Source organism: Onychostruthus taczanowskii, unplaced genomic scaffold (assembly GCF_017590055.1).
Source record: "Onychostruthus taczanowskii isolate IOZ18803 unplaced genomic scaffold, ASM1759005v1 scaffold158, whole genome shotgun sequence".
Taxonomy (NCBI): domain Eukaryota; kingdom Metazoa; phylum Chordata; class Aves; order Passeriformes; family Passeridae; genus Onychostruthus; species Onychostruthus taczanowskii.
The window spans coordinates 800,631-826,522 of NW_024498773.1; the positions used below are offsets into that span (position 1 = coordinate 800,631).

Consider the following 25,892-nt stretch of genomic DNA (forward strand, 5'->3'; position numbering starts at 1 on the left):
GGCGCTGGCGCTGGCGCGGGGATGGAGGCGCGGCGGCCGCGGCCATGGGGTGAGTGCGGCGGCGGCGGCGGCTTCTCGCGCGGGCGAGGCTCGCCGTGCCCGGGACGGGCAAGGGTAGGGGGGAGGAAGCGGTTTCGCGGGTTAAAGAAAAAAAAAAAAGCAACTCCTCTCCCTCCGAAAACCAAAAAGAAAAACCAAAAAACTGGGGATGCGAGAAAAGGCTTTCGCGCGGCGGGGAGGGGAGCCCCGAAGCCGCAGGACGGGCGGGCGTGTTGGGGCGCCGCCGCCGGCGGGACCGAGCGCAGCGCGCCGCGTCGGCCGGAGGCACAAAGCCCTGCGGAACCCCCGCGCGGGCTCCGGGGCCGGGAGGAGGAGGGGAGCGGCGGCGAGCAGGGGTCTCGGTGCGGGCAGAGCCTTGGAGGTGCCCCTCGCGGGGCGGCGAGGCGCTGCCCGCGGGTGGCACCGGCCCGGCTTTGTTAGGGACGGGCGGCGGCGGCGCCTCCGCTGCCGCAGCGCGGGGGACGCGCGGGTGGGCGGCCGGCGGGAGCGCTCGGGGGGCAGCGCTGCGCCCTCGGCGCGCCCTGGGATCCGCTGACTTCTCACAGATTTATTTAACATCACAAAGAGGTGCTTGGGTCCGCGACTTAACCTGAATGCTGTGGGAAATCTTAATAAATTATGTATGAAGCAGTGGGTCCTTTCTTCCCCTTTGTCAGATACGCAGCTTTTATGCTAGTAATTAGGTCATTGCTAGCAGAGCGCTCCTTGCTTTTTGCAAAAATATGTGGCGATTTTTGGAGGACACATATGCTGCCAGATCATTTCATCCTCTTCGGGTTTTGTGTCAAGACACGATATTCTTCCTGTCGACTCACATGGAGGAGGACCTTGTCTGTGGGCTGTAAGGGGCATTTTTCGTTTGATAGGATTTTCTTCAGAGGACCAGTAGGGCCCAGTTTTGACTTGATTTGGAGAGTCATACCCTGAAAAATGCCTTTTAAAGGCGTAGCAAGAAACACATAGCTTCTTAGTTTGCATAGAAGTATTTTCAGTAAATTTCAGTGCATACGTGATATAGATCTATTTCCGTTTTTAAGTACTTCTTCCACCCTTTGCTGTTTGTTGTATTGCAAATGGTTCTTAATTTTTTTTCCTACTGTCTTTTCACCATTTAGTTAGTTTTTTCTGCTATGTAATACAGGTAATAGATTTATGAATATTTTGTCAAGATTATAGTTCTTTGAAAATATACATAAGCATGTATACTGAAAGCCATTTCCTGGAACCAGACTTTTCTGTATTTTTAAGGAGACTTGAAGTAACTATTAAAACACTCATCTTCTCGGTTCTGTTAAATACAGTGATGCACAAAATAGGTTTGATAATGAAAAGCCTCAGTTTAAATACCTGCTTTATATATCCCCTCAAAAAAATTTCTATATATACAGCATTATTTTTAGAATAATGAATCTCCTGTGTTTTATCAGTTAGAGAGGTTTTGGATAATATTACATTTTAAAATATCACTCGAGAACTTACTGTTTGGAATAACTGGTTTCAAAAGGTAAATTTGTGATAGTAGATATTTCTGCTTTGGCATTTTGAATCTCCCTTACAATTGCTTAAATGTTAAAAGAAACAGAAGATGCAAAGGTGTTTTCACCACTTTTTTTTTCTAAAAGGAAAGAGAGTGACAAAAGCACAGTAGTGATTATGGTGGTTATTATGGTGATGCTTCTTCCTGTACTTTTTTAACTCTTAGATAGTATCATTCTGTGTAACCACTGTAGTAGTTCTATACGTCACACTCTTAAAATGATAACTTGAATAAAAGATCACTTTTAAATATAATACTTTAATTTATTTATGGGTGCAAACTTTACTAAACATCATCCATGAAATACAAAATACTTGGTTATGATAAATTTTCTAATACGTCTTGTCACAGTATACCATTGTTATATCAGCATGGAATGATACAGCATAAGTTGGAAATGCATGTGGCTACAATTGGTTCCCTTGATCTCTAAATTCTTGTGTTGGATTTCAGTGTGCATCTTGATTTAATTGGTAAAATGTTTATGTTGAAGACATATGGTAATTTTTATTTATTATCAGAGTGGCAAAATCCTGTTGAAAATAGGCCATACTACTAATAGTGTACCATGATGGTAAGTTATTGTTAGCAAAGATGTAGTTTCCACTCATGGTTTTCCGAAATTCACGCAAGACCTGTGTGATCAGGGGCTGATACATTTCCTGCAGGACAAATGGTCTTCTGGTCTTTAAAAGTGCTGAAGGGAACCCTGAAGATTGCCCTGATGGAGAAATATTTATTGTAAATTATTTTTATAATATATAATAGAATTTTTATAGTATGTGCAATGTTTTTAATTATAACTGATTTATTTCACATTAATTGTTTTGAGTTTATGTTTTCAGGTAAAATAGGAAAAGAAATACCTGTCTTAATAGCTTAAACTTTCTAGAATTGGATCCTTAAAGATTACGAGAAATGTAGAAGTAAACAGGAGCAAGTCATGTGCAGTGAGGGCATACACAATTAGTCATGAATTACAAAGATGATCATCTTGAACGATGAGTGTTCAGGCTTGTGAATCATTCCTGATCCAGTGTAAGTTATGATTCAAATGATGTCTGGAGTGGTTTGTGTTCAATATAGTATTTAAATGCAAATCATGTTTCGAATTTTCACAGTCATATTCTGAATACAGCATGACTAACCAGCTAAGGAACTTCCCAACCCAGAGTTGTAAAGGAAGAAGTGGGAATTTTCTTGACAGTGTTAAGAAGCTGAACTTGACAGTTCATACCCTAAAACGTATGACTTCTTGATTTTACTCTTTTTGTATTAATAAGTTTTTTTTTCATTGTTAGCATTCTTTAGTGACATTTCAAGCAATAAGTTATTTTTGTTTTTCACGCAAACACACACTTGACCTTTATCATACTTGACATGTAATGAGGCATACAAGAGTTCAGACCATGGTGTTCTCATTCCTTCTCCTCATGGTCTTTTACGGAATGCTGAGAACATGGATCACTTATCCCTTTTGGTTAAAGTGAACAGATGATGCTTCTGTTCATGGTTGGTGAGTACAGGCCAAGTATTGAATTTACAGAAGTATCCCAAAATACAATCATAGATTGAAAGCTCTTGCCAAGTTATGAATTAATTTCTGAAAGAATTAAACACAAAACCACAGTCTTTACCCAAATCCCACTCAAAAGGATTTAGGAAGGTTGGGTATAGTAACATTTGTTTTAGTCTGCTGTCCACAAATTAGCCTTCATGCAGAAGTGGACAAAATAACAAAAAAGAAAATATTCTTCATGCAACTGGAGTTTAGAGAAAATTGTGTGGTCCTCTTTTAAAGGGACTAACGCTTTCACAAGTTGTGTTAGGATAACTGGTAACAGTAATGGCTCTTCATCTTGCCTTTGCTTTTTTTTTACATGGTTGAAGACCCCAGGAATCCACACTACACATAATCTAGAGATTGTTATCAATTGTCTTCAATGTCATCCTTTTCAAATTTATTAAAAAGAGTAGTGTTATATAACTTGCAGTTAATTTTCTGTTATCAAAGCCCTTGTAGCTAAAAGAAACTGGATGAAGAGCAGTTTCTGTGATGATTGCTTTTTATACTCCTTCCTCCATCTCTGATCACCTAGGTGTGCTAAAGCGGAGTGAATGAGAACATGAACAGATCTGCTGCTCTGCTCATGGGCAGTTCTCATTCTGGGCTGAGTATTTTCTTCGTTGTCTCTAGCCACACTCAAAGCCACTTCCAGACAGCTCATTATGTTTGTGTGCTCCCATTGCCCAGTTGAAGAGAACCCAAACAAAATGGCTTCCCTTTCAGCTGCTCCTGACTCGAAGTTTGAGGGGTTGTTCTTAAATTCGGGTGGGGATAGGAGGATCAAATATGTTGGCAACAAAAGCCATTTTAGTAAAGGATGGACTCATCACCAGATGGAAATAACATAGTTTTTCAGTGTGATGCTGGAGAAGGCAGAATTTTTTTTTTTTTTCTGCTGTTTGGAGGGAATCGGGATAATGGGCTTTTATGATTTGAGTCCAGTGGAGTATTTTTCAGTGAATAGGGAAGGAGAGATTTAGACAATGCCAGTGAAGAATAAACAGTTTTAGATTGGCAAACCTTGAAACCTTGCCTGAACCGAAATGGATAAGATGATCCCTGACGCAGTGATACTCATTTTTGATAAGTTCTTGAACACAGTACTTGGAGTGCTGGTATTTTGCCAGAGCTGAAAACCTGAAGGCAAGCTTCAAACAAAATAATGGAAAATTCAATACAGTATTCAGTCAACAGAGAAATTGAACTAATGCAAATTGGCGTGGTTTGGTATGTTCAAAATAAGAACAGCAAAACCCCCACACACTTCTTTCTTATGAGTATATAGATAAGGAAGCTGCATGAAAAAGGTCTACTTAAGGAACTTAGCTTGGAACAGCTGTACTGGATTTTTTGCCCCTGTCTGTCAGCCTTGCCCCTCTTTTGGAAATAGCTCTGCAACAGCTGCTGAAGCATCGTGGCTAATGACCGAGCCCAGTAAGCTTACACTGACACCTATTTCAGATTACCTTGGCAGTCGAGCAGTAATCTGCAGTGGTTTAGCAGCTGCCACTTGAGCAGCTGAGCTCTTCCCTGGGTGGGAACCGTGGAGGAGATGGGTGGAGCTGACAGCTGGGAAGGCACCAGCACAGCCCTCCCGGCCACCCCACCACTATCCACAACCACTGCTTGTCAGAACCCCTAGACCTAGTGCTTGAAAATAATCTGTTTTTAAAGGTAGTTTACAGTAACCAATTGGAAAAATGTCATGAGACATGACAATGTCAGCATTTCCTCTCTGAATTCAGTGTAGTGTGCCCTTGAAGAAACAATTCCCCATTAGACACATTCCTATAAATGAATGACAAAAATTGACAGAATGGTAAAGAATAGCAAGGATGAGATACTGAACTCTGGACTGAAGAGTTGCATAGAATTTGTGCCTGTAGAAAGATATCTGAGTTGATAGTCCTTCCCAGCCTTACTAAATTATGTTTTAGATATTCATGAACTTTGGACAATGTAGATACAAAAAAAATTGCAGAATTTGGATACAAAGATCAAAAAGATAAACATTTATAAGCATGTAGATACATTGTATTTATGTGTAGAGTTAAATTTGTTACATTAATAAGATAAACAACATTGTGAAAAATCTGAGTTACAGAGCATAGGAGTAAATTGCTTGCTGGTGGTAGTGCAATGGGATGGTAGTGTTAATAGATTTCATGCATAAAAGCAGTAATGGGACTGAAATATTTTCATAAGGAGATTTATTATATGACAAATTGTTTGGGTTCTTAAGTAGAACTTCTTCAGGACATATTGAGTATATACGCTTGCTGATTTCAAAGAAGAAGGCTCTGATCAGTTAAGGAATTTTAAGTTTTCAGGCAACATTACATTTTTTGCTATTGCTTGGGATGTGAGAGCAAAATGATTGCATGTAAATTCCTATTTGGGCAGTGGCTACTGGTGCAGTTTTCTTAATATAGGAAAATGCATATCTAAATCTTAACAGTATGTTTGCATAAATTTAGGCTTCTCATTAATTTTGATTTTAGTGCATAAAAGAGTTCTATCCAGCTTGAAATTCATCTTTGATATGTATATTCATGCAGAGTGCTGATTCAGTAAAGCATGAAATTTCTTGTCACAATTTCCCCTTACTCTGATAGGAGATGGAGAAGAAGCTTCTTAATGATGAGAAATATGGGTCGGGGAAGTAGCGCAGCTAGGTTTTTTGGTGTCTCCTTCATGAGGGTATTGAATTTCAAACTTTCTGTATTCTGAGACAGTTATTTTTCAGAGTAAGTCTAGAGAACTCAGGATCTATTCTTGCCTTTGATGACCACTTTGTGAAGAAACAATGCAGTTGAGAGTGTAAAAGGGAGCTTGACTTGAAGCATAATACTGAATTTCACAAAGGTGGGTTGTGTTGCATTTGTGATGCATTTTCCCTTGGGCTGGGTGTAATGTGGAATGGATTCTGAAGGTCAGAGTTCTTCCATTCTCCCTCACTGTAGTGGGGGAAAGAAGAGATGTTTTATTCTTGATCCAGCTGATTCTGACACTGGTGGTGTTGAACATGTTTGCATGTGTAGTGGTAGAGCTTCAGACTCATGAGCCATGTCTAAGGTATTCCTTGTTTTCCCATGGGCTGGTTAATTCTGCTCCAAATGAGGTGTGGTGTGGCTAGGGAAGCTGTCTGGCCAAGAGGGTCCAGAGTTTAACTCTTTCCTCAAGGCAAGTAATTTAACCACTGAGAAACTTCAAAAGGGGGTGAAATGGTACAGTTTCTATTTATGCTGACGGTTCTGTCAGCATAAGAAGCATATAGAAAACATATCATATATAATTGATAAATTATTTTTTAATTTATAATTATTTTTTGTTCAGAGCATAAATCCTAGGATCATTTTGGGACCTGAATTCTGATCTGATGTGTCAAGTTTGAGGCAGTTGTTAAAAATGTGTTTTCAGAAGAGAGGCAGATTTTAATTTTGAGGGGTTTATCTCATATGTGGACCAGCTTATGTGTAATGGAGCCCTGGGATTTCATTCTACAAATCACGTACCTGAGAGCTGACGCAGTGTTCAGCATCAGAAAGCCTAAGCTGCTTTTGCTCATACATTACCTTTGTCAGTTTCACCCATTTTAAAATTAAATAATGGTATCTTTTCTGAAATACTTTGGCACTGCATTATTTCAGAAGAAGAAGCAAATATCTTGGAGATATCAAAAATAAGTACAGCATTTTGTCTGTATTGAGGTTTAGGAATACAAGATTGAATTTCTTGAGCCATGAAGTCTGGCTCCTTGTGTAGTATGCTTGGCAAGGATCCCACTGAACTACAAGTTCTAATTAATGTTGCCAGCCTAGGTTGATAAATGACCGATTTACAATCATTTTTTCTGTGTCGGTATTGTGTTTTAACATAAATGTTGCTCTCCCTCTTCAGTGTTGTCTGCTCCCTAATAGCAAAGTATGACTGTGTCATTCTAGCCTTTAATGTGCTGAGGCAGCCACCATTTGCTTGGCTAATCTCGTCTGAGATACTCTGTCATCCCCGATCTCTTCACATCTTTCTCTGCACCCACTTAAATTCACTTTTCTTACCCACCTCTTTGTAAAATTATTTGATAACTCTGGGAATTGTGTTTTCTCTCCTCGTGCCAGTCTCACTGGAAGCGCAGGCTGCCCTGCGTTCTGGCTGCTGAGAGGCTTTGCTTCTCCAGTTTGGGATTCCTTTGTGAGTGACCCTGCGTTGCTATGCTCTGCAATTCCACCCTGTTTCTACTGCTTTATTTCTCAATTCATCAAATTCATTGTGTATGACGTGGAGTCTGACCTTGTGCAACCTCTTGAATTTATGGGAGCAAGTTTTGATGCTACTTCTTGTGCCAAAGTCAGTAGTAAAACATTTTAAAATGCCTGTCACAGTCTAGTTCTGGGGGAACTTTTCTGACAGCCTGCCTCCAGCCCAATAATTTGGCTCTCAGCACTGCCCTGTGTCATCTTTGTGTCTTTGAACTGCTCCTTACCTATTACGGTTTTTCTGTTCATCTCTGTTGCAGCTGTGGTGACAGTGTCACTTTCTTTGGACATTTATTTAGCAGAAAAAACAATGTTTTGGGTTACTTATTTTGTGGTAATCAGCTAACTTTTTTTTTTATGTGAAAACCCACAAAGCTTGATATTTTAATAAATCAGGAAGTAAATCCTCGTCTGAGGTAGGATGCTGTCTCTTAGTGGAGATGTTCTACTTTCATGTTACGGGAATAAAGGAAGCTTAGGAACTTAGATCAGAAGGGTGGAAAGCCAAACCAAATCTCTCCGTTAGGATCCTTACTCATTTAGCAAAAACACACCTAAGTTTATTATGCATATAAAATACCAGAGCTATGCAATTTATGTCTTTCTACCATAGCTTCTCCCCTCATCCATTTTTCTCCATTTCATTTGTTGTGTGTACGCATCTTGTTAATGGGGCTGATTGTTCTAAATTTCAAATCTGTATGTTAGAATTTCTAAAAATGGACAGGAAATGGAAAAACTGGATATTTATTTGTTATTACCTTTCCTTTCATATTAGTAATGAGTTATAGCAATGGGAGAAAAATATACTCTTATCTAGAAAATGCATGTCCTGTGTGACGCAGAGCAGATTCTGTAAATGACATGTAGATGAATAAATGTGATATATTTTACTGATATACTTCAGTAAAAATATTCTGTCAATGTTACAATATAGTGCTAATTTGTGGCAAATAATGGGGAAAAGTTTCCATTCTTCTTCACTTTTGTCTGCCTTTCTTTGGGCTTGTGCATGCAGTGTGTTCTGAAATATGAACCACAGCTATTAATTTTCTTAATAATAATGGAAACTGTTACCTAATAGATAAAGGCATACATGAAATAGAAACAGTCTGTCCTTAGTGGTTTTTTGGTGTTTGTGTATTTGTTTTGTTTTTGCTACAACTCCCCTTGACAAGACTCAACCTTGTAGGTGAAATAGGCTGATGGTAATTCACATTGCAGAGTAGTTATTTCAGATTGCCTTTATTTCTCAAAAATGAGGTCTTCAGTAAAGCATGACCAAATTTTGAAAAGTAAATTATACAGATTCTTTTTGTTCATGGAAGTCATGATTTCGTAAGTGGCAGGTGTCTTCTTTTTTCTCTGATGGTGGCAGGTGCTTGGAAAGGAAATAAACCAGTCATATCAACTGCACTACAGCTTTAGTTATTGTTCCTTGCTTCAGTGGTGTACTCTTCTTTACATTTTCTTCAGTTTAAGTTTAGAAAGTTTAAACAGAATTTTCAAATTTTGTACTGAGGAATTATAACACTTTTGAATAATATTACTTTATTTTTGGTAGACTGGATAATTCAATTACGTTTCATTGGGAAGAGGAAACATGATTTATAAGGGGTTACACAAGCAGGTCAATGTTCAGTCAGAGGTTACAATGAAAATGCTATAAATAATAGCTTTTAATTGCTTTATCTTTTCTGAAGTAATGATGAAAGGGAATGTTTCCCTGTAAGGTTTTGGGTTTTTTTGTTTTTTTTCCTCTGAGTTACAAGCCACATACTTGGGAAATGTCTGCAATGAACAATGGAAGGGTAACTTGTTTTATGTGAAGTGCTAGGCTTCCTTTTTTTCTCTGTAATGGCTGATGAATAAGAAACTGATAGCATTAATTCTGAAGAGCTTCAAACATTCATTAGCCATGTTTTATTTAACTTACATTGTTAGATTAACAACTCTGCCAGCTTTTGGTTTGGAAAGTGGGGAACAATTTGTAGTTCATAATTGAAATTGAAGCATTTGTTTCTTTCTCATATATGATGGCTGAGTAGTTGTGCTGGTGTTCTGGGACTGTGTTACAGTTTTACTGAAAACAGTATAGGATGCCTTGATATCAAGAGTAGCCTTTCATCTTTAAATTAAATGGTGCAGTATGACCATTTTGTGTGGAAGAAATTTGTTTTAATCTTGTGCCTTGAAGGATATTTTTACAAAATATCTACATATTTATTACATTTGATGATGTGGAGTTTTTTCAGTTAAAATTGCCCAATATTTACTGATTTCCTTTCATATAGCATCTCCCTCAGAGTGTGTGCTATTCCTAGGAACACTGAACATCTGTGACTACCATTCATTTCCTAAAATAAGTAGGCAGTCATCATCTTTTAGATATGTATGGAGATGCTTGTTATCTATCCAAAAATTACTATATATGGTCTATTATGTGCAATTTCTCCATGTTGAAACTGAAGTGCCAGTAGTAAAGATGCTTTTGTGTGATGCAGTGATTTTCTTTCATGTATTCTAGCTTCCCCTAATATCTGATGTAATTGACAATGAACTTTATTCATTTGCTTAATCATGCACACCAAATGAAAGCCCACAGAACAAAAAAGTCCTGATCTGGCACTAGTTCTAGTCATTAACAGTTTGGTGCAATGGATTTAAATTAAATGTTTAGAAAGTCATGTGGTAAATGGGAGAGAGAGATGATTTTGTGGTTAGATACATTCAGGTAGTGAAGGGTTTTTTCTAAAATGCTTAAATTTAATATTTTCTCTTACTTTTTTAAGGGCTGAGGGTAGCCCAGGATGGCCGCAGCTTCATATGATCAATTGTTAAAGCAAGTTGAGGCATTAAAGATGGAGAACTCCAACCTTCGGCAAGAGCTAGAGGATAACTCAAATCACCTCACAAAACTGGAAACCGAGGCATCCACTATGAAGGTATTGCAAGCTCTGTGCCTTTGTGGGGTTTCTGTCACTGCCCTTTGTGTCATAGACTGGGAATCGCTCAGAGAGTTTTGTGTGCTTTTTAGATTCCTATGGAAGTCCTTTTCCAGGTTGTGTAAAGGAAAAGCTATCAAAGCTACATTTCTTTATTATTATTTTTTAATTTCAAAACTGTTTTCTAAAAACAGCTCCCAGCATGCTGTGATAAGCACTACCATTTTAGCACAGCTGTGCTTCCCAGCAGGAAGTCCAGAGTGCTGACCAAGGCTGACAAAGCCAAGTATTGTTTGGCTCTTGAAAATGTGGGAAACACTGGAGGTTTTCAGTGTTTTCAGGTAATTTTAAAAATGTGGGGGTTTACTATAATTACAATATTTAATGTCTTAACTGGAGAAGTTTCTTTTAACATAAACCTACAAGTTCTCCAATCTCTCCCAAAGCCTAAATTAATACTTCACCCAGATCAGTTCCTGTTGCTTTGTGTTGGCTGAATGTAGACCTTCAGAGCCACCCATCCAAGAGCAAACACTACGCTCAAGTGGAATTTAGATGGATTTTAATCAGTAGGAAGATACAACATCAGCTGCATCTATGTGATCCATGATACTGAACAAGGCAGAATTTCACAAGCATTAGAGCTGCATTAATGCAGTACTCTTCCTAAGCTAACAAATCCTGCTGCTTTTTGCTAGCAGCCAGCAAAACCAGTCTGCTTTTGGTTCCTCAGTTAGAAGGGCTCAGAAATTGTTGGTATTTCTGTGTATACTCCCATATAGGGTAGGCATATTCTAAATATTACACTTTTTTTTTTCTCCATCTCCTTGCTTCCTGATCTTCTTATGACAGACTTACTGTTCATTTACAACCAATGTTTAATTTTTAAAATATGGTAATTTGATTAATATAGCAATTTAAAATATTTGAACTCAATATTCTTCTCCTCTAGCATATAGACTGTAAGAAAAATGCACTGTAAGAAGTAAAATTCTCCTTTCTGACACACTAATTACAACACTTCAAGAAAGCATCGATATTTCAGATACATTTAATCCTTGCATTGCAGTGTAAAATGAAAACGGCTTTGATACCTAAATTAAAAGGAAATTATAACCCTTTATATAATATAATCCTTTATACCAGCTACTTGAAATGATTGTCATTAACAGCTGCAGGAAAAATGTTCATTTGCTGAGTTACACGTCTGAAAACTAGTTCCTTCATTTATATTATTTTTCTTAAGATAATATTACAACAAATTTGTTAGTAACTCCCTTCCACTCCTTGTCATTGCAGTCTAAATTCAGGAGGGGAAGAACAGGACAGATGATCTTCCTGTTAGTTTTACAAAAAAGAGTAAAAATTTTTTTCCTCTTCTTCTTCACTTACAGGTGTTTTGTTTTTTGGTTGTTTGCTAGAGGTTTTTCTAGCTTTTGTGAAGATAATCAAATTTTCAGTGACCTAAAGCCAGTCCAGGTGTACAAACTGGTCTCTCGGGCATTAATTTGGGATGTGGAATGGCTTTATGTTCTTACATTTAATCTTGCAGACCACCAAACAGAAAGTGGCTTTATTACACTCCTGTGTGCTTATGAACATATGCAGAATAGAGGTCTCATTTTATTCTGTCCCAAAGTTCCCTTCTAGATCTAAGGAATGTAACACAAAAAAACCTCCAACAAAAATAACTAACTTAGTATGTTTCTTTTCATTTTGGGGGATGGGTGGAGAAGAGATTGTTCAGATTAATTAGATTTTTTCTTTTTTAACCATGTTCTATTAGGAAATCAGGGGTTCATTCCTCAGGTGTATTTGATCCTGCACCTGAACTAAGAATCTTAGTCTGTTTCCCGTGTTTGCTTCAGACCCTTTTCTTGTAAAGGTTCACAAAATAGTTTTGATTTGACTCGTACTTGAAGGATGGTGTGGGAATGATCTTGAGGTCAGATTGGAGCAGGTGGGTGAAGTTTGATGGGGATCATTCCAGGATTCTCTTAAATTGGAAGATAATTTTAGTTTTGCAGCCTTTTGGAGAAAGTATGTGTTTGATTTTTTTGCACCGAAAGAAACTACATGGTTTGTACAGTTCCAGTGCCATAATTAGGGATAATTACAAGCAAAGTCATTAGCAGAGCGAGAGCAGTCAGGATTGAAAGACATTTGGCTACCAAGATATATATATACAGTATATACATATACAGTGTATATATATAAATATATACACTATATATATATATATATATATATATCCAAATGTCTTGGGAAAAAATTATCCTTTTGGAGTACAGGAGTGTCATAGAGCCCTTGCAACTCCTCCTGCCAAGTGAAAGCCCAGATATTAGCCAGGGAGCAGCAGTGGGGATGACAAGATGTGGCTCCATGGCAAACATCCCTGGTCTTGTAATCTGAATTTTAGTCTGTGGCCCAGTGCAGAGACATCTCACAGTGATGCTTTGGACTGCTGCTTTTTTTGTCTCCTCATTTCCTTACATTCATTAATCAGTTGTGAAGGGCAGTAGTTAGGAAGGGCATTTTAAAGACAATATTTAAAGAATTTGATTTTGGAAGTATCAGTGTTAAAACATTGTGTGCCCCATCTTTATAATCCCTTCATTTCAGAATTTTAAGGTAATCATACAGGAATTAAAAGCTTAACATGAGCTTATCTTGTACATGTATTTATTATAAACTACTACTGACCTATATAAGAACTATCTCTGAATACTTCCTTTTTAATAAATCTCTTATTTAAAAATTAAATAAGAGCTTTAATAAAGCTCTTATTTAAAAGTGAAAACTCCATTTGCTGACCAGAAAACAACAGGATGGGTAAACAAAGAGAAATGTGATGATGGTGGGGGGGAGGGGCAAAATTATCAGTAAAACAATCTCCACTTGATTTTTTAATTTCTGTTGCCCTAGGGATTAAGTGTTCAAACAAAAGAAATCCCTCAGAGTATTATGACTAACTTGGGAAATTCAGTTGTTTTTATTGGCTTACTGTCAGATGAAATACAGCAGTTTGGTATGATAAAATGTTCTCTCTAAATCAACAAATACCCTGTTTGATGGTCAATGAAATAACAATGTTGGCCTGTAAATAAGAAAAGTGGTGTCAGTATCTAGATGTAACAGTAACTGCATAAAACACAGACTGTGGGCAAATTTAGAAAAAATATAAACAGTTTTATCTGAATTCAAAACCTGTAAAATTCATGGAGAGACAAGAGGTAATCCAATGTCAGCGGTACTACTTTGTGCATATACCTACATGTCTCCCACATTTGCAAAAGACTTTTTGTGAGACTTTCCTGCCTGGTTCTTGTGGAAGACTAGTGTTTTTCTCTTTAAGGATATTATTTATTTATTTATTTATTTATTTTTAATGTCAAAGCTAATTAATATCAGCATTTTTCCCTGTATAAAACCTGGGGAGAAGCTGGTATGTTCACCTTAACCTCCAGAACTTGCATAAGAGTGACATCATGTTTGATTTCCACACTCAATGTTTGAATGCTTTGATTTTATAGTAAACCAGTAATTCATGATATCATGTGTAAGAAAGCCATTTTTAGTATATGTGATGCTCTGTGAGCAAAACGTTGTGTCTTTTATTTTCATATAGTGCACTTAAAATTATATTGTACATATGGCTTCTCAGTTTATTCAGTGTCTTCTGTATTGTGTCCACATGTATCAAAAATTAAATAATAAGACTGTTGCTAGAAGGGATTCAAATTTGTTGATTTTTTTGAGAAGTGCTCTAACCAGATAAATACACACCATAAAGAAACATAGTAGTGGTTAAACTCCTTTCAGAAAATTATGAGCTGTTCATTCATGTGTTCTGGAGGCTGATGTTTAGACAGATAATTTTCTTCATATAAACATTTTAGTTTTAATAATTTTCTGTGGGTTTTTTTAATTTTATTTAATTAGTGTGTTTGAAGGGATTAATGTTTAAAGGACATAGTCCTGGAGAGTTCATTACTATCACATCCATTGCAGATCCAGAGACTGATTTATTTTTGATGTTGATGTTGTTTGTGAGTTTCTTCTGCTAATAAGCCAACTGGGCAATAAAACTTGCAATGCTATTATGTTGGATTCAAATATATTTTCACTAAATAAAAAAGCAAGAATGAAGATATTTTATTTTGAGGATTTTTATTTTGGATGTGTTTGTAAAATATTAAGCTACGGTAATTTAATGTGGTAGCGAAAGGAATATTAAGTCTCTAGAGTATAATATCCCATATTTATTTCAGTGTTTTGCATACTTTAGGATGTTGATGAATTAATACTCAAATTCACAGAACTAAAGGTAAAAACAATGCTAAAGTAGATGCCGTGGGGCCTGGTTTTCATATTCTGACATGATGGCTTTGAAAAAATTGTGAGAAAGCTTATATTGTATTAGAACTACAGTATACTTTTATGTCTAAATATTATTTAGTTGCGCTTTATCTGCAAATTCAACTTCCCATTATATATTTTTATGCCTATTGGAAAGAACGAATGTACAAAATATTATCTTTGTCCTGATCATTATTATCAGGAATAGCAGATTGACCAGCAAGTTAGTAATTTAGCAGCTACAGTAGCTTGTTTGTCTCATTTTAAGAAGAGAAAATGTGCTGATTGGAGATTGAACCTTGTTAGTCAATGTTTGTCTATAAAAAAGGGACGTTGGATGTTCAGAATGTTCCAGAATCTAACTTAATTGTCTTGTACTGTTTTTGACATGGGAGCTGCACTTTGTGATCTCCAAGTCATAAGAGTTAAAAGAAAAAGTTTAAATGTGCTGATCCTTTACTGATCAGGCATACTCATGGCTTAATCACACCCATTTTTAGGAGTAAGATTTCAGATGCTATTTGTACCCATTATGCCCCTTGACTAAACTTAAGGTTTCCTTGTAAATGTCTACTGGACCATTCTCTCTTTAGGAATGACTAACTCTTATAAGATGTTTCCCTGATCAGGTAAGCAGGTGATTCCATTTTCTTTTAAATTGACAAACCACATTTGTTGGCCTCACTCTCTGCATAGCCATCACTTCTTGATATTTAATCTTGAAAACCTGTTTTGTTCTTATCAGCTGTCTCTGATCATCAGTGTTTATTGATCCTTATCATAAAGCATAGAAGGTGCTGGAGGTGATATTCTAATTGTCACAGCAATTTTTGGTTCAATGTAGTGTGGTAAGCTGTGTGCTTGCAAATTAGAATTTGAAGCCCAGCATATTCACAGAGACCTCTAATACACACTGCTTAACATACTGTCATGTGCTATAATGCACATGCAGTTTCCATCTGTCTGTGTGTGTACTTCCTCAAGTAGTTGAATACTTTTGAGAGATGCTCAAGTTTGCAATAGCATCTTCAGAAATCTAGCAACAGTTTTTCTTCAAAGATACTAGAAATTACGCATTTTGCTGGGAATACTTACTGTGTCCAATGACATCACTTTTCCATCCCTGTGCAAAGGGAGAGTGGTTTTAGCTGCATCCTCCCTTTTCCTTTTTTCATTTTATCTTCATTTGGTTGGCATTGCATACATTGAAATGTTTTGCCTAGGCATATATCGAAAAATACAACTGAAAATTTACATTAAGCTATGAAAACATACCATTTAGATGAGAATGCTGAACTATGTTAAAATGGATATATTTGGTCTGGAATTGCTGTTAGTGAGTAGGCTACGTGTAGTAACTAAACTGCTGTATAGCCTGAGATGTTTTATGTGAATCTTGAATGTAGTACAAATACATTTCTTAGTGTATCCTGTTGCACATAAGAATATTAGTAATGTTTCCAGAACTGGATTCCAGAATCTGATTTCTGATCTAGTTGTTTGGTATGTTGTTATTTCTGCTAAGAGATCAAGTCAGATATAACATAGTGGATTATAGTTGCTTCATGGACTAAAACCAGTCTTATGCTATCTCCACAGCAGCTGGTTACAGAGAACTTGAGGGTATTCTCAACTATGCTGAGAACATCTCAGTAGCCCTGTCTGAAATTTTAAGATTCCTGGTTCTTTGATGATTATTCAACTTAAAGGTAGAAAATGAAGTGCAGAATAAATAGTCTTGTTCTTTTTACTTTAGAAATACAATAGTGTCTTAGTGAGATTTCTGCCATTACCTGTATTTCTTTTCAACATAGTCTTAAGTCATGTGGAAAAAAGAGTGAGATAGAAGAGTTTTACTGATTTCCATCATGGTAAAAATGAACACAGGAGTGTGAACAGTTGCAAAAGAATCTTCTGGTGTTGAGTGAGTGGATTGAATACATGGCAAATAAAATTCCATGGCAAAAGCATAGAAGAATCATGGCTTCTAGAAAAGAGTCTTAACTTTATGTACGCCATGAGGACTGAATTAATATGGCAACAGCGTAGAAAGAGATATTAGAAATACTCTAAATACCTGAAAAATGAAAGGGCTTTTTCATGTAGTGTCCAGTCAGTGCTTAGTTTGGATCCACAAAGTTGGTCTGATAATTGGGGAGTTATTGGGCATAAGTAGGGAAACAGAATGATTATCATTGTGCCAGGATGAATACATGTTGATCCAGAAGATGAGTATTATGTTCTGTTCTGATGAAGCTCCTCAGAGATGACCTAATAGAATTCATCATATTAGGTGCCAGAAAAATGAAGTGATCTGAAAATCTTCCTAAAGTGACATGATTGAATAAAATGGGACTTTTCAGGTGAAGACACAGAAAAAGGAGAGGGATGGGATGAATGTTGAGTTCTAGTAAAAGATCGGAAGTGTCATGGGGAGAGTTATTAGGGAATTAGTAGTTTTCCTGTAGATCTAAGGGCATCAAATAACATTGTGAGATAGACAGTGGAAAACAAACAAAACAAAGGTTGTTTTGCATCATGTGTTTGCCAAGGGAGGTAGAACCACTGGAGATGAGGTTTTAGGAAGTCTCCAAGTCAAGACCAGAGGGAATCTGAGGAGAGGACATTCAAGAGAAATGAACAGTAGGTTTTGTTCATGTATCCTCACAAGGTTCCTGCTGTTGGAGAAGAAGGAGGTTGGTTTGGAAAGATGTTTGGTCTCTCTCAGTGTTAAGGATGGTGTTTGCTCTTGATTCTTGTGTAGAGCACAAATCATATGAGAAGCAGCTGAGGAATCTGGGGAGGCTCAGCCTGAGAAAATGAGGCTCATGGGGGACCTTCTTATTCTATACAACTTCCTGACAGGAGGTTGTTGGTGAGTTGGGGGTAGATCCCTTCTCCCAGGTAACAAGCAACAGGCTAGGAGGAAATGGCCTCAAGTTGTGCTGGGGATGTTATGGAAAATTTCTTCACTGAAGGAGTTTGCAAACCCAGAAACACTCTACCATGGGCAGTGATGGAGTCACCATCCCTGGATGTATTTAAAGGATGTGTAGTTGTGGCACTGAGGGACATGGTTTCATGTAGGACTAACCCAGTGATGGCTTTAATGGCTGATCTTGAACATTTTCCCCAGCCTGAGTGATTCAGTGATCCTGTTATCATCCTGTAATGTCAGTACTATGCTGCTGTGAGGTTACAGTCATGTTACCACTTCTACTACATCCTTCAGTTGTGGTATTTATTTGTTTCCCATCATCCTAGGTCTGTCTGTGCATGCCTGGCTTACTGCTCTTCGGAGAAGAATCCTGGTTTACCTGGATACAGACTGTAGTGAAAGAAACTTCTTTTTTTTCCTTCCTGCTTGAAGCAGTTGAACATAAATTTTCCCTCCTTAATTAGCCTGTGTGTCACCAAGTGATGAGAGCCTTCTATCTAGCACACTCTTCATTTGCTCATTGCTATGCAAGGAGTGTACCTCAGAAAGTGGTGCCTGTGTTGAATCTGCCCTTGTCCTGGCATTGTTTCCTTGCAACTTCTAGCCAACTCTAATGAGTCAACTTCATTTTGTCTGACGTGATTTTTCAGCATTCTGGCTGACGTGGCCAAAGTTAAGGGGTTTGAGGTTTTTTAACAATTTTGTACTCCTGGCTCTTAGGAGTTGTTTATATGGTAGTGCAGGCTCTGCTGTCTTAGCAGAGCTTGTTTTTCTTCTCTAAACTTACAGTTCTTTTAAAGCATGTTTTGATCTTTCCTCTGTCTGGCACACAGGAGGTGCTTTGCTTTAATTTGTCTGATACTTCACTGGATTTTTTTGTTCCATTTTGAAGAGCATTAAGCAGAAACATAAATTCCAGCCAGCAATAAAGGGAAATGCAGAAGGATTTCGAAATGCTTTGAAGAGCAGTGAAAGATACAGTAACAAGTGAGGCGTTTGTGTAATAAGTTTCCTCCTTTTGAGAAGGAAGCTGTGTGAGGTAATCAATAAATTAAAAGCATAAATGAATAAAATTCATGTGCAATTCATCTTTGTATGAGTTGCAGTGAATTTGACCACCAGATCTGTTCTTTTCTTGTAGCAATAGCAAACTTTGTGTTTGAGGTAAACTACAAAAAAACCCTTAGTAATTTGCACTTATTTTTACTCCTTCTCATTTTTTGACATAAAACCCCAGAACTAACAAAAACCCCAAAAACAAATAAAGGCATTTTATTTGGGTTTGCAAATTGAAGTATTAAGGAAATTACAGTTTGATGCCATCCTGATTTTGCGATTGGTCCGTACATCCTATAATACAACGTCACCTATTCTGCAAAAAAACTTTCCAAAGTCAGTGTGCTCAATTCTCCCAGGATGAATGAAAATATATATTTGTATAACCTAATGTTATTTCCTAATTTGCTTCTGCAAAGGAAATTTTTAAATCCATATTTTCAGGCATATAGTCTTGTGTAATGAATGAAGTATTTCTCTTGAAAGTTACTCCTTTATAGAAATTGAGTCTACAGGAAGACTTGAACATTTTTTACTAGAAACTAATTTTTTTTATTTTTCACATTATTAAAAGTAAACTAAAACTCCATCTTCTTCTGTCAGCGGGATTTCTTAGCTAAATTGTCTCTTTGAATGACTGTGGTCTCATTATGAGTGGGTCACATACTTTCTGGAAATTGGACTCCCCATGAGAAACACTGTCTTTGGACAGCCAATCTAGTAGGGGAGAAATAAGTGAGAATTATGAGTTACACACCTCAGACAGCACTGAACAGACAGTGCTCAAAACCCAAATGCACTCAATACAAGCTAACAAAATATTTTGCTTTCAGGGTAACTGATTGTGTTTTGTCTTCTGAAATAATACAGCTTTTAAAAAATTAGTACATTAGCTGTGAATCACCTAGATGTAGAAATTTAACATTTTATCTGCTTATTAAGGGAGAACATTGGTAACATAAGAGTATCTCACACTCTGAAAATCAGGTTCTTTCTAAAAGGTTGGCTACACCGGCACATATGTCCCTGCTGTCAGTGTGAGCTTCTTTTGGCTTTGAATTCATCCCATTCTGCACACAAGTATGATAAAAATGGACAGAATATGGTGTTACCTAGTTTTGTTCTTTGAGTAGCCATGTTAGCTTTCAGATTTTTTTCATATTTGCTATTTTTAACTGCCTGAATGAACAGCCTTACTGTAGATGAAAATAGTTGGTCTTGTCTAGTTGTCCGGCAGTTAAATGATGCATTTTTTGGTGAACAAATAGGGAGAAAAGGGATTGATTGATTCAGCAGTAGCTTTCTTTGCCTCTGTTAATATTTGTGAAATTGGTGGTAAATTCTCAGCTTCTGTAATTTGTGCTGTATGAATTCACCCAGGATTTTCCTTTTCATATCTGCCTGGTTTTCATATAATTTCAACACATCCTTACCCAGCATGTAAGCACTTGAACTTTAGAAGTCTTGCAATGGAAACCAGTAATCACAGGAAACATTATATGTTCTTATGATTTTTTTTCCCCTAATGAGAACCTGCATCTTCATTCTGAAATTATTTCGCTTGCTCTTAGTTGGATTTTGCATCCGCAGAATGGTTTTTGTGGCTTTTTGTATCCCATGCACTCATTCCTTTCAGGAGGGAAGAGGTGATGTTGTTCTGAAGGCACATGAAGGAGACTGTCACATTAGGATAGTGACACAGGGAATTAAAACACTGATAAGCATAGTAGATACTGCCCGAGATAGCACAATGGTTAGATCCTCCAAAATAGAAGTAATTTTGAAAATAATTATGTGTATTGATCATTCAGTAAATTCTAATGTGTTAATGGAAGAAACTGTCATAGGCCGAATTGATTCTTACAAGTTGTATCAAGTAATGAATTCTGGGAATTCAGTGTCTGCGCATCTAATGCAGTCCAGCATCTTTTTAGGCTCACATGAACTAAAAATGTGGTTATAAAAGTCATTTAGCATTCTACAAAACACAGATATTTAAAATATCAATGAATTTGTTTAATCTGCAAAGAAGCAGCAATGGCATTATATTGTTGGGGGTCTATGTGTTTTTATGATTTTACAATAAGAAATATTTTTACATCTTTGCAATTCTTAAGTTTCTATCGGGATCCAAATTGCCTGGAAAATTAAAGAAAATATTTGTTTACTTTTCTTTTTAGAATTTAAGTAGAATTAAGCTGATGATACATGTAGTTAATGCCATTACTTTAGACAACCCTCTTTCTGAGTATAAAATCAGATGACTTCAGTTGACCTGACAGTGTACTTTCACTAAAAACTTGGTACTGTCTTCTGTAAGTGGTTACAGCAAGTGACAGCTCCTGAGCATGGTGGCACTGGGTGAATATTTTCCATTTAGAAAATGACATTGTTGGAAATTAAAATGAACACTATCATTTCACATAAGAAATGCATTCCTCTTTCTGCAAGGTAGAAAGCTGAGTTGCTTCAGAGTTCCACCTCAGTCAGCAGTGCTGTCATTGGTGGTGTTATCGTTTGGACCTGGCTACAGGGTTGAGCAGCCTGAGCAGTTTCGTACACTTGGAGGGCTAGAAGGGCTGCAAGCAAGCCTGATTAAGCAGCAGCAGTATAATTCACCAAAATGTGTAGGAGCAAAGAGCTCCTTCCAAGCACTCCCTCAGCCCCTGTAAATGTTCTACCATAGGTGACAGAAATGATGTGCTGTCAAGTTCATGTATTTATGACAGGTTATGTAAAACCTTAAACTTAAATTTCTACTATCTCTAAAAAAAAAAAAGTATTCTGATGTCTACCCCCCTGCATGGTACTGACATTTAATGGTTTTGAGGAGTTTGAGTGACATTCTTTTAGTATATGTTACCTTTTTTCCTGCTCTTCTAAGTAGTAATTAAAACAACACTCAGCTCCATTAGAGGTCAAAAATAATTTCAATTTAGAAATTTTATGTTACATTTTCAACATACCAGGTTAAAAATATGTGTACCAATGCTGTTAGAAATACTGTAATTTAAAAATAATGCTGATTTGGTTAACCATGATTTTTTTATTCATTCATTATGCATATTCCCATCCTGTATGCTGCTAATAGATGTTTGGGTGCTCTCTGAAATTGTGAACACTTTCTGTATTTGTGTGATTAAACCTGGTTTTATATTCAAATGTTGTAAATACCGTGGTAACCAACATAACTGGCCTGTGAGTATATCTGGTGTGCTGCATCCAGGAGTTTCATAGATTTAATTTTCATGGTCATAGATTTTGTCATTCACTAAATCCACATAGCTGTGACAAAAGTGAATACAAGTAATAGATCTTAGTATTTAAGATGTGGGGGGGAGAGAATAGTGTTTACAGAAGACCAAAAATATCTGAAATGTAATCAAAATGTATTTTTATGTATACCATATTTTTAAACATTCCTAAATATTAATATTTGTACTTACAGCTCCCAAAAATTGAATACACTTTAAGTCTTAACTCCTTGGGATTTTAAATCAGCCATTGTAAGCATTATTCCTCTGTGATTCCTTTTCTTATTAGCAACTTAAGTTAATTCACAGCCCTTAAATCATGTTATTTACAAGAACCCTTACCACTTAGCTGCATCTACCTTTCTACTTAGGTGCATCTACTGTTAGTTAAAGTGCTTTTATTTACCATAGTTACATGCTGACGGATCCGGTCTCTTTAATTATTCATAAATGGGGTTTTATGTCAGGATTGTATTCAGACAGTCCAAACAAAAAAACCCAACCAACCAGACAAAAAATAGACAATGTTTCAGTACTTCACAGTCCAGAGACTGTGAAGACAGAAACCCTTTTAAATGATGATGAGTCATAGGGCCTGCTCCATTTCCAAAAACATTCTTTTGTACTTCTGCACAGCACAAGATAAACTAGGTTATACTTAAGTGACCATTAAAATAATTTGACTTGCATTCTTTAAAAGAACAGAAAAAACGATCAGCCTTTTCTTACAGATTTATATTTGTGTATTTTTTCAGTAAGTCACTGATAAGCCAGTAAAGATTTTGCTAAGAATAATGCTGTGAACCACTTCTAAAATACTTACTGAAATCTGCATAACTAAATAGATACTAATTGACTCTTTGAGACTATTTTATGCTTTAGCGAACATGATATCAAATTTAATATAAAATTATCATGGAAAAATACTGTTTCAAAGCACTGTATGCATGTAAACAGCATTAGTGTTGAATCCTAGATTATTAATAGTGAATAAATTAAAATTTTCATTAGCACAGTAACAGGTAACTTGCCATGTTTCCTCCAGAAGGATTATTGCAGACAACTTCTCTGTTCCTTGTTCAAGTAAAATTGCAAATTCCCTGACTTGTCATTTTAGCACACAGCCTCATTTTCCACCGGTACCTGTCCCAGGGGCTGCATCTCCTTCTCTAACTTTTGTCTCCTTTATTTAACTGCCTATTGAATGGCCAGCTTAGCTTTTGAAGTGATGAAATTTAAAGTTGATGTCACAGCCTCATAATGGCATTGTCGCAGTTTCACCTTAGCAATAGTGCTGTAAAAAAGAAATGTAGAAAAATGCAGAAAAGCTAAATTGAGAAAAATGCATGTACTGTTGGAGGAAAAAGGGGATGATACAAAAACTAGAAGTTAAAACTTCAAGTAATGAATTTAAATAGAAAATTTGAGCAAGGTGATCCAGTGTGCTAGTGTTCAACTGTTGCCAGTATTTAGAAAAGAGCAGTCCCTTGCTGCCTGGACACCTCAGTCATGTAATTTGGTAGGGCAGGAAAATCTCATGGTAGTTCCATTTAACTTCTCATATTGTATCTCGGAGCAGGAAGACTCATTACATAGGGAAGTATACTGAACATGCTGAAACAGCAGATGTGCTACGCATGTGAGAGAGAGGCTTCTAAAAAGGGAATGGAAGGAGATGTGGGATTTTAGGTTTCTCCCTTGTAAAACAGTGCTGTTTTCAGAGAAAAATGAATCATTCATTATTTCTAAATTTATCTGAGTTGACAGGTTTCCAACAAGAGTGCAAAATACTCTCAAGACCATTTCACATATCCATATTGCCCTTTTAGACTTTAAGCCAAGACTGCTGTCTGCAGACCTGCTCTTGCATCACACAGTGCAGGAGCCCTTCTTTGAAAAACACCACATCAGTTGTTTGTCTGCCTTTGCTGACAGGGCAGATGTTATGTATGGAGATGGCTGGGCCATATGGCTGATGAGGGTGCCCTTAAACATACTTAAAAGCACAAACACAGGGAAGATGTCTTTCCAGAAGTACAGATTTTATCACCCCAGGGTTGATCCTAAAGGCAAAGCTGACATTAATAGGCAGTGCAGTAGGAGCAACTTTGTAGGTGAATGTAGGTGTTGAGGACCCAGCACACATTCAATCTATATTTCAGGCTGTTTTGTCTGGACTAGCTTCAGACTGGTCCCATGGAGTGAATGCCCGTTAGCATTCCTGGATGTAACTGCTGGCTTGGCTTGATCCAAAAGGAATTTCGTTCATGCTCCAAGACACCTGCGATGGGAATCCAGGTACAGCTGGCGTGGGAGGATGGAAGTCTGGCATCAAACTGGTCCAAACTAAGACATGAACATGGACAAACACCTTGACTCTACCAGTAAACTGGAAATTTGGGTGTCTGTACTCCAGAATTATTCTTCCCAGAGCAGCATGGCAAAGGCTGCTACCATTTGGTCTGAGTCTAGGGCTTGAAATTATTTCCCCAGAACTCTGCACTCTGTCCTGGGTTGACTGTATGATGCTTTTATCCCCAATCGTCTGTTCTTTTTATACTGAATAATAAGTTTACACCTTTAAGACTTGTCCAGAGAGTAAAGGGGGGAGGGAAGAAGCGTGCAGTTTGTTTTCAGACACTGCACTAGCTCCTCCACATTCTTCCTCCTGGACTTGTTGTTGTCTGCGGATGGACAGACAGCAGGACAGATCTCTCCTTTGCTCTTAGTTTTAGCTAGCTGACGCAAAGAGGTTCCCTGGACTGTGGTTTTTCCTTTTCTTGGACATGTACAAACCTGCTCTACACTGAACATCCTGAAGAGAACCAGCAGCTCGCACCTGTGGCCCCTTGGCCAGGCCTGGGCCGCGGCATTTCCAGCACCAGAGAGACTGATCAGAGACTGAGTGAGCCAAACTGCAGCCCAGGAACAGGACTGTTCTGAGTTTGTCATCTCTTTTGGAGCAGCAAGAGGTTTTATTGTTTAATATTGTTCGGGTTCTATTGTTTAATAAACAGGTTTCTTTCCACTTTTTCTCCAAGGAGATATTTTCTCCTGAACCGGTTGCGGGGAGAGGCCAATTGAATCTGCTTTTGTAGAGGAGCCCCTTTGGGGGTTATCTCCCAAATTTGCCCTGAACCAGGACAAATCCTGGTTCAAATTCCTTTTATTCTACTATTTATTTTTTTTTAGTTACAAGTAACAACACCTTGAATACAGAAAAGCTCATCGCTGCACTGCTTGTAAAAAATCTTGACTTTTCGTAGATGCCATGGGGTTTTTTTCTCTTGAAAAAAGAAAAATGCATTTAAATGGTACCTTTTGTGTAAAACCCAGTAATATTGACATTAAGCTAGACTCTTAAAAGAGCAAAGCTTTGGTATGGACATATTTTTTAATTGTCTGGAATTCATTAGTTTTCAGATCTAAACAAAAATACAATCCTGTGTACAAGGTCTGTGTATGAAAATTACAGAATATTACTGAATAATTCCATTATTCAGAATTGGTTTCATCTTCTGATTGTTGCTGCTTCTAAAAATATTTTCTGTGGCACAGTATGAAAAATGGTACTTTAAATTCCAGTAAGGGCTTTTTGCCTTGTAGCCAGTCTTTTTTATTTGTTCTTGCTATTGATGTGTCTGTCATGATGATATTGAAAAGACATTCGCTAACTTGGATTTAATTTTCTATGTGAAATTAGGCCACTGAGCATTCGGGACCTGGGGGCTTACTGGCCCCTTTAGTGTAATAGTGATTGTTTACTATGGTTTTTTTGTACATCAGAACTATGTTCCTTCAGCTGTATAATTTTTAACATATGCAGTTACAGTAGCACATGGCAGTATTCTTGGATTTGAAGCTTCAGCTGCATGAGGGAATCTACATCTCGTTCTGGTGGGCCTGATGGTGTTTGAAAT

The 25,892-nt window shown here is 37.3% G+C and overlaps 1 protein-coding gene across 9 annotated transcripts in view; it reads left to right on the top strand.

The window, feature by feature from the left end:
* Positions 1-25,892, top strand: part of APC (APC regulator of WNT signaling pathway) — a 96,589-nt gene that overhangs the window by 21,979 nt on the left and 48,718 nt on the right. For 5 of the 9 annotated variants that reach the window (XM_041399182.1, XM_041399183.1, XM_041399181.1 and 2 more), the window contains one exon: positions 10,213-10,365. The exons of 2 other annotated variants lie outside the window; for them this stretch is intronic. In XM_041399182.1, the coding sequence (XP_041255116.1) occupies positions 10,231-10,365 (135 nt within the window). In that variant the 5' untranslated portion in view covers positions 10,213-10,230. Of the gene's footprint in view, positions 50-10,212; positions 10,366-25,892 lie in introns of those variants that run through there. 2 more of the 9 variants (XM_041399184.1, XM_041399187.1) reach the window with 2 other exon arrangements.